The sequence below is a fragment of the Sebastes fasciatus genome, chromosome 9 (genome assembly GCF_043250625.1).
Source record: "Sebastes fasciatus isolate fSebFas1 chromosome 9, fSebFas1.pri, whole genome shotgun sequence".
Lineage (NCBI taxonomy): Eukaryota > Metazoa > Chordata > Actinopteri > Perciformes > Sebastidae > Sebastes > Sebastes fasciatus.
Genome location: NC_133803.1, coordinates 11,652,536 through 11,662,498, shown reverse-complemented (window position 1 = coordinate 11,662,498; position 9,963 = coordinate 11,652,536). Strand labels below are relative to the sequence as shown.

The following is a 9,963-nucleotide window of genomic DNA, read 5'->3' as shown; positions in this document are numbered from 1 at the left end:
CCTCCTCTGTTTAAATTCAAAGAGGTGAGTTTTACTGTAACTGCAATGACACGTTCGAGATATATTCCTTTTGTATTTTCATCAGAACTGTCAAGTTACTTCTTTATATTCTACACTGTCAACTTTAGAGACACCAGTCGAGCATAACGGCAACTAATAATACCACATAGAAGAGGAAGCTGATTGACCACGCAGCGTTGTCACACACCCAACAGGCACAACTTCCTGCTAGTGTGTGTCTGCGTGTGTGGTTGTGGTTTTGACAGAGAGGCAGAGAGAGATAGAGACATATAGAGAGTGAGAGTAGGTGGATTGGGTGGGAAACATATTCAACAGTCGCTCAAAAAGGGACGGAAGTTGAGAGTAGCAAAGAGCAGGGTCATGGAGCCACAACAGATCAGAGAGGGATACTTGGTGAAAAAGGTAAGAAGAACTACAAGAAAATACTATTCACTTCCTCACATGACTTTATGTTTGGTTCTGCGTACATAGAGGGTTGGCACTGTAGCAACACGCTCTATATCTATTAGTTGGCAATGATATAGTAAAACAAGAGTGCAAATTGACATCTATGAAAAAAGACTAACTTTTAAAGTAATAAAAGTGTGTCTTAAAGGATGCATTATTGCAGAATGTATGATTTATAAGAGGTTTTGACAAGTACCGCTTTTGAGTTTTTGAACCAAGAGGAAATGATTACTGTGTTGGCGAGGACCACTTTCTCAGTTAGTGCGAGTTTAAGGTTAGTCCAGATGCATCCGTCACCCAAACTGGGACAAAAATGAATAAATAAACATCTCGAAAACGTCTGGACTGGACAAACAGCGCTGGTAAAGAGGAATGCTGCTCCGAGTCAAACCAGTACCCAGAGGAACAGATGTGCATGTGACTCAAAAGTTGCTGCATAATACAGAACTACACTTCTGTCCTACTGTCGCAACAGCAACTCAAGTTCCTGCTTCTGTCCAGAACCCAGAGTAAAACATGCAATGTGCTTTGTGTTTCACCATTCATCTGACATAAAAACAAAATAACACTTGAGGAGAAAACCTAAGAATACCATGACCTGAAATTTGCAAAATCTCTTTGCAATATGCCATGAATGTACTATAGAAATAGTTCACTATGACTTGCCCCAAACTGCATGTCACACAAAGTGGGCATCTGTGTAAAGGGGAGACTCGTGGGTACCCATAGAATCCATTTGCATTCACATATCTTGAGGTCAGAGGTCAAGGGACCCCTTTGAAAATGGACATGCCAGTTTTCCTCGCCAAAATTTAGCGTTAAGTTTGGAACGTTATATATTGTCTTTTGCGACAAGCTAGTATGTTGTGGTTGGTAACAATGGATTCCTTAGGTTTTTTTAGTTTTTATGATGCCAGTATATTCACTCTAGCTTTTAGTCATTATTGCGTTGACTTTTGACAGCCCTAGTTCGTTTCACACATCTAGTTTGTTCTCGACTGAGCCAGGTGTGACTTTCTGCTTACCACAGACCTAACACGTCTTCAAAGTGACATTTATAAACGGTATTTTAATGAATAGGGTTTTCAGTTTTGTTTTTTTAATTTACTGTTACATAACTTTATTTACCTGTGTGTTCTTTTCATTTTGTCCTATATTGTGAAGCACTTTGTAAACTCTGGTTCGATGACAGTGACATAATCATTATTGATGATCTGTCTCTTGTTTAATGATGATTGAGACATCATGACTGCTGTGTTTTATCTTATGAATGATGTGATGACACTATGGGTGCTATAAATAGCCACAGCTGTGCATAATGGTCATGCCTAAAGATGGCTATGGCGTTGTCAGAGAACCTTTAACCTTTTTCATGGACAGAGTGGTGGAACGAACACAGGTATAATGCAAACAGTTGATTAATGGAGCATGTAGTCCATTCATGACTTAATTGTTGGAGGGTCAATAAAATGCAATCAAAAGACAAAAAGTGTGGTAAAACACTGTAAAAACCTGCATCAAAGTTCAGCAGTAAAGGCTCTTGTACAATAAAGGATGGACAAGCGGCAAATACCTCTTCACTTGTTTTTAATTCATGTCCATAGGTAAAAAAAATTAATTATATCGAAACTTCTCCAGTCAAATAATATCTACAATCGATCCTGGATTTTTTGTGTCGATTTTGTGCCCAGATCTAGAAAGAGACTATTTGCTCGCAGCCAATCACAGCGTTCTTCGATTTAATGTGACGTGTGATAGGCCCACTACTGCCTGCTTGCACACGACTCTGAAGATGGAGATGTCTGAGCCAGCGGCTAGCAGCTAATGGTGCTGACAGCATGAACAGCGGCAACAGTGCTGACAAAGTTAACCTGGTGGGGGAACCGGAGGGTTGGCGTTATGTGTAGTGTGGCTACGATTAGCTAGCCAGACCCATACTCACACACACACACAGCTTCCATTCACATGATGGGTATCGAATTAAATACTCTATTAGTATCGGTATCACATTAAGGGTACTTGTATTGGTACTGGCATCATCATTGTTTAACCGATACCCAGCTCTAATGGGCACAGTAGCTTATTTTGCTGCCGTTTACACTTGCTAGAGCACCAAATGTGTATTAATCCACGGCTGTAAATAGTCCCTAACAAATGCATTACTTACTCCTGTTAAAGTATTGTTTGTTAAAAACTAAAGTGCCCAGCTTATTTAAGAAATGACTTATTTTTTCTTTTTTTTCAAAATTGAACTATATATTTGAGACCGTTTTTTAAAGTTGTACTTTTTCAAGGGAACAAAACGGCTTGGGGCTGCGTGCCACAGACAGGGCAGGGAGGTCGGAAAGTTTTGAGAAACGTAAAATCATTGTTGGTTTTGGTCTTCTGGGGAGATTTGTTAACAGGAAGAAAAGTCCTGATTAGTGTTGATACTTGTGCATGTGTCCACAATTTAATGACATACACATATAAATCTGTGTTTTGCATAAACAGAGTATTAGTGTTGAAACTATACACAGTGTTATTTATGAAATAAAGTACAGTATGAATGGTGCAGTCCACAGTGCAGGAAAGGAATGACCAGACTGAGGATTAAACAGCTGTTCAGAAGGCAAAGGCTGATATTCCAACACTATATTGTTGTTACATGTTTCTGTTGTTTTATTTATCCCCTGGTTGAATTTGAGGAGCACAGTCACAGTTCTGCACACAGCTTTCTTGTGATGCTTAAAGGCATGTGTTTCATAGCAGATATATTTTTTGGAAGACTTTGTTTCTAACATAAGCAGAGGATACTGTGAGCTACACGGGGCATGAGAGTTTGTGAAATGGAGAAAATACAAACACAAATCCAAATTGTGCAAGAGATGGGTGGCCAAAGCCAGTAATTCCTTTTTCCTCTACGTATTATTAGAACTCCTAACTATAGATTCATTTCTGCATTTTCATGTCCCCAGCAGTTTAATTCTTTCACTTCATGTTATCAAACTAATTTTGTGAAATGAAACACAAAGCAAAAGTGAATGTTTACAGAGGGAAATTCCTGTCATTAATTTGGTATTTTTCATATTACATCTTCTGAACAACTATCCTGACAATATCAAACTAACCGACACAAGTACCTTTAGTAATAACAAAGAGATGTTCAAATAAGTACAAATATTCAGTAAATGTACAACACACTCTGTGTAACAACTATCCTCGACACACAATACTTTTGTCTAGGTTTCCTGTTGTGAACTGTCTCATTGATCCTCAGGGCACGGTGCTAAACTCCTGGAAGGCAGTGTGGGTGGTGCTGTCGGAGGATGGGGTGGAATTCTATAAAAAGAAAACAGACCGATCTCCGAAAGGAATGATCCCACTAAAGGGAGCCACGCTCATCAGTCCTTGCCAGGATTTTGGCAAGAGGATGGTAAGAAAATGTCAAGTGTAGCTGTTGAAAAATCTGAGCTAATAGGAAAGCGTTAGAGATGTGACAATAACTGTTATGCAATGGTGGAAAGTAACTAAGTACATCTATTCAAGTATTGTACAATTGAGATACTTGTACTTTACCTGAGTATTTCCACTTTCTGCAATTTTGTACTTCTACTCCACTACATCTCAGAGGGAAATATTATACTTTTCACTCCACTACATTTATCTGACAGCTGGAGTTAGTTTAATTTTCAGATCTAGATTTTATTAGTAAAAGTTATAATACTACTAAACTACCCAGTAGTACACAAAGTATCCAAAATTGGCTCTACATTGAAGAACTACAAGATTAAAATGTATTTAGTGGTAAAAACACGATAATATACTATAATAATATAACACTGTAAAAGGAGTCATTCTGCATAATGAGTACTTTAAGTATATTTTGATGCTAATGCTTACATAAGTAAGATTAGGTAACATTAAGTAACATTTTGAATGGAGAAGTTCTACTTGTAACAGAGTATTTCTACACTGTAGAACTCCTACTTTTACTTAAGTAAAACATCTGAGTACTTCTTCCACCTCTGCTGCTATGGCAGAGTATAGTAACAGAGTTCAAGACTATAATTAACGTTTAAGATTTGAAATACTAAATTTAAAGATTTGATTCATTAGAGACAGCCTATTGAGTCTTTTTTTTTTTTTAATTAGCAGCTGTGTTTGTTGTTGAAGCAAATTCTCAAGAGAAAACAGAAAACACAACAGCTTGACTGACTGATAATGTTCCATCTATAGCTGGTTTTCAAGGTTACCACAGAGAAGAAGCAGGATCACTTCTTTCAAGCCTCACATGTGGAGGAGAGAGAGTGTTGGGTCAAGGACATCAAGAGAGCCATTACCTGCCTGGACGGGGGAAGAAAGTTTGCCAGGAAGTCCACGAGACGCTCCATTCGCCTGCCTGACAAAATCAACCTGACGTATGTTCTGTCAAATCTTCTTGGTGGTGGGAACAATCTTTTGAAAAGACCAATAAACTGATTCATTTCATTCTAAGAATTGACCCTTAGCTTAAGTCCTGCCCCCCCTTAGCTACTGCTTCATTCATTTCATTATTTACACCTTTGCTTCTCCTACTGTGACACGTCAAAATGTCTTCCGGGTAAAAAAGGCCTATTGGTTGAAAACTCTCTGAAACCTGCATGATGGCTACACATTATGCTAAAAGACTGAGAGTAAAGCTTACAGGTCCCAGACAACAATTTCTAATTGTAAGCATTCTAAAGAAAAAATTAAGATATTTCATTCTAGCATAACCTGGTTTATGGATTAGTTGATTTTAGGAAACCATGTTTTTAGCGTTTCAAATAGTAGCCTATGTGTCACTATTAAAGTTGCAAGAGAAAAAGGCTTTGAGGAGGAGGACTAATTGAACTTTGGGCGCAGCACAAACCGCGTTCTGTGTGAAAGGCCAAACTGATGAGAGCAGCAAGTAATGTGTTTGTTTTGGTTCCCCAAATGCAATGAAAGCAGAGGCCAGAGGCCTGTACTACGAAGCAGGATTTGGCGTTAGTGAGGTAACTTCAGGGTAATCCTTCAGGGTTTTCCGTCCTGCGAAGGTGGATCACTTCTTACCGGGGCAGATCGCCATGGTAACTTTTGCTGAACAGCTAACCTGCTCCGTAGCAGGTTATGTTCCAGATAAGAGATCAACTCGTATGAAAGCATCGCCTACTGACCAATCAGAGCTCGGTGCGAGGATCGTATGGTAATATTACTATTACCATACTAAATATTATTAGTCATAATCCAGGCTAAAAACAACACAGTTTAAACTGACAAATGCAGGAAGGACAGCTGGCTCTAGGCTATAGGTGCTTTCCGGCTTTGAATTATATTTTCATACTTATTTTTTAACTTCCTCTTGAGTCCGTTTCACACCGCCTGAGAGGGGGACGCAGCTGAAAGAAGGTTCAAATAGTCATACACGCTGCATAACTAATGCTGGGCATGGTAAGGTGTAATCCAGTCATCCATTATACATAAAAAAGCTATTTATATCTAGGCGAGTATATCTTACTTTTGAGTGTTCAGTTAAATTAATAACTGTTAATTTACCCATTCACACATTTGTTTTCTTTTGCCAGCTGTCCTTCCTGCATTTGGCAGCTTCAACTGTGTTACTTTTAACCTGGATTATGTGTTTAATTTCTTCGTATTTGTCTAATATAGTTTACTCTTTGTAAAATGTGCCGCTCTGCCTGTCTGTCTGCAAATCTGTGGACTTGTGCATGTTAGTGATTGGTCAGATGCTGCAAACACCTCCCCGTTCACGTGAACGCGCTCACAGCCAGACTGAGAAACCCTGGGTTTATATAGCGTGATCTCGTTTGTTAGTGTTAGTGAAGCCAGATAACGAGAAGATACCCTAGGTATGTTGAACTCGCTTCGTAGTACAGGCCTCGGGGCAGAGACGCTTAGGAAAAGAGAAAGCATCGTGCGATCCTGAACGGGGGCTTATTGTAACTTTACCTGTAACACAGAATTCACACCAGAGCAGAGGTGAAGTGCGGCGTGAGGTGAGCTGCCATGCAAATGTCTATGGAAAGCTGCAGTAGCTGCTCTCAAGGTCAGCAAGCTGTGGCTGTTGGATTCTACGGCAAAGTGCGGCCAAAGAATACCCGCAGCCAATCAGTAAACAGATCCTGTGACTCCTGTGACATGTTGACCTATGTTACAAAGAATTTCTTCCCTCGTGAAAAACACGCCGCCCGGCCACTGAAAAACTGAATTATTGCGGCGAGCCGCACTTTGCCACTACCTGGTGTGAATTCAGCATAACTGCACAAAATAATGTAATTAGGTAAAGATACGCTTTTTGCTTGTACTACAGGCAGTAAGCTAGTTAGCTGGGCTCCATATCATTTGTGCTTTTGGTTTTGAAAACAGTATGAAAAACTTCCAGAGTCTTTGTTTACCACAGTTCATAAAAGTCGAGCCCCATGCACACCGACAGGACAGATTGGACAATCAATCCAGACAGTGATTGATTGTCCAATCATAGCTTAGCAACCATATCTAGACACGCAGGGGATTAGTGAACAGACAATTGCTTGTGCTTAATGAAAGAATAATAGAACGGCAAGACATGTTGACTGTTGTTGTCTGCATCGTGTTTTCTCAGTGAACTGTACACACTGATGAAAGACCAAGATGATGGAGTAAAAGAGTTAAAACTGGAGCAGGAGAATCGAGTCTTCAACCACTGCTTCACCGGTACTGTTGTCTTTTTTCTTTTTCTTTTTTTTTAAAGATGTTACAGGTGTGAAAAGAGTTTTTTGTTTTTTTTCTACTTTCTAATGCTTTCGTCATTTTTCGCTCCTTCCTTCTTTTTGCAGGTGCGACAGTGGTAGAGTGGCTGATTTCCATGGAGAAAGCCAGAAATCGGCCTGAGGCCCTCATGTTAGCAACAGGGCTCATGAATGAGGGCTTTCTGCAGCCTGCGGGCGACGTGTCAAAGGAGGGAGCAGAGAGTGGAGAGCAATCAGCCTTCTTAGATGAGACAGCTGCTCTTTATTACTTTGTAAGTTCGAAAGGCCACTATTGAACATTTATCATATTTAACTAATAAGGTTGGGGACGATGAAACATGATTTATGTATATCTATGTGTGATGTGTGTATGGCAGGCAGACAGTGGGTTCTTCTGTGAAGGCTACTCCAGTGATGAAGACGTGCTTCTGAAGGAAGAATTCAGAGGAAACATCGTAAAACAGGGCTGCTTACTGAAACAGGTGAATCAGAAAGCAAGCTAAAGTGTCACAGTGTTTTTGTTCAATGTATCCTCATACATTGATCATATCTTACCAAAAGTTATTCCTCATTTTTTGTTCGTTATCCTACGAAAGTCCAGCAACACGGTTTAGGCAGCAAAAAAACTTAGCTATGTAAAGGCAACAAAACTACCTAGTTAGGTTTAGGAAAAGATCATGGTTTGGGTTAAATAACACAGAAAGTTGCGTAACTTTAGTACGGAAGTTACGTGACAAAAACTACTTAGCTAGGTTTAGGAAAAGATCGTTAAAATAACTCCAGAAGTGACATAACTTTAGTATGTTTGTCGCTCTTTATTCCTGTTTCACAATTACATGGATTACATACAATATGTTTTTGTGGGATATGTATATGAATTACAGTGCATTACTATAGCTGTGAACGGTGTATGAGAACAGTCTGTTTTTTTCCACTGCATGCATCGAAAATGATAATTTACACTGTGTTAATAATAAGAATAATATATTGATGAGAAACCAGGCTCTATGTTGTCCAGCTACAAAGCATCACACTTTTTAAATGAGCTTTCACATTCACACATGGAGATAAAAAATCCCCTGTGGTGGAAAGTGTGACATTTTTTTATAGGCAAATAATTTGTCACTTTCACTGAAAGAGGAAGTCTCATTCATATTAGCTTTACACAATGCTGTTTAGTAATTTTTGGAAAATCAAATAAAGCAAGTTGTGTTATTTTATCACAGGGACATAAGAGAAAAAACTGGAAGGTGCGAAAGTTCATACTGAGAGACGACCCTGCTTTTATGCATTATTACGATCCTACAAAGGTAAATATACTGACTTGTACAAGCTGAAATAAGAAAGAGTAAAGAATGACAGTTTCTTTTACTCACATAATCTTTCTTGCTCCTAATTTCTACCTTCTTTTGTCTCTTTTCTGTGTGTCAGGGTGATGATCCTCTGGGCTCGATCCATCTCCGTGGGTCTGTAGTTACAGCGGTGGAGTATGTGCCTGATGGTGAGTGGGACTACTGGCCACAGGACACACATGCCCTGTTGCTTCCCCACTGTGACCAGAAAATATAATTGGTGACTGTCAGTACTTTCTCATGAACTCATCCCTTTTAACTCCTTTTCCTCGTCTTTTCCGGGTTTCAGCCAAAAAATATGACATTGACGGCAACCTCTTTGAGATCATCACCTCGGATGAGACTCACTACTTCCTCCAAGCTGCTACAGCGGAAGAGAGAAAGGAGTGGATCAAAGCAATACAGGCAGTGTCAAAAAGTGGGAAATAACAGCAGCAGCAGCAGCGGAGCCACAGTTGAAACTATTGAATGTAAAATCTCCAAGTTTGAATTACTATTATTCATTATACTAGTATTATTATTATTACATTTAACAGTGTCAGCAAAGTATAACTGAATTATTACCATAATGTAGTTCTGTGTCATTTTAGATTAACTGGCAATTTTCACTCCTCTACACACTATCAAACTAATGTTATGATGTTCACAAAAATAAAAAATAAATAAAATAATGTGTTTGTTCCAGCTTCTCAAATGTAGGGAAAAAAAGGTGTTCACACAGGGAGAAGGAAGCATGCTCTTTAGCTGGGGCGGGTGAAAGTGCAAAAAACAGAATCCAGGAAGTCTAGCTTAATATTAATATAAACCCCCAGGCACTCCATCTTCAGATGAAATTATATTATAAGTTTATTCTTCAAGCATATAGGCAATCTAACCAACCAACCAACCAACCAATGCATATCGACTCTAGGTCATGAAGGCATAAGGAGTGCCTTGTTTTTGTTTTGTTTTTTCCCTTTGCTGTCTGCTCTACTTAATATTAAGCATACATTATATATATATATACTATTCCTGGATTCTGTTTTTAATGTTATGATGTTTTTGTGCATACAGTATGTACCTAATTAAAAACAAATACAGTTTATAATGTCTAAATTTAACAGTATAACTCTTTATCACCAATGCCTACTTACGTTTTTGTACGCAAATGATGTGTGGCAATATCTTTGTTAAATCGTTAGCCCTTTACTTTCACTGATGGCCCCAAACTGTCCGACGACCGACCATTGCCTTGGTGTGTCAGGACCTTTATCTTCTCAGCCTCACCTAATTGAAACTTACCACCTGCCCAGGTACGTCAGTGGGCCTATAAGGTGAGCTAAACCGAGCAAGCATCCAAATTCACACAGAATAATGAACATACCATTAATACAAGATGTCTGAGTTACTGCTGACATCTATGGGCACCCATC

At 39.1% G+C, this 9,963-nt stretch overlaps 1 protein-coding gene across 1 annotated transcript; it reads left to right on the top strand.

Annotated features, from left to right (window-relative positions):
• The first annotated feature begins 258 nt into the window (after positions 1–258).
• Positions 259–9,222, top strand: plek (pleckstrin). Its single transcript, XM_074646091.1, has 9 exons — positions 259–423; positions 3,728–3,883; positions 4,687–4,868; positions 7,073–7,164; positions 7,287–7,471; positions 7,577–7,681; positions 8,426–8,509; positions 8,631–8,700; positions 8,841–9,222. Exons 1-9 carry the CDS (start codon positions 382–384, stop codon positions 8,978–8,980), a joined length of 1,056 nt encoding a protein of 351 aa, XP_074502192.1. The 5' UTR covers positions 259–381; the 3' UTR covers positions 8,981–9,222.
• Positions 9,223–9,963: the final 741 nt, after the last annotated feature.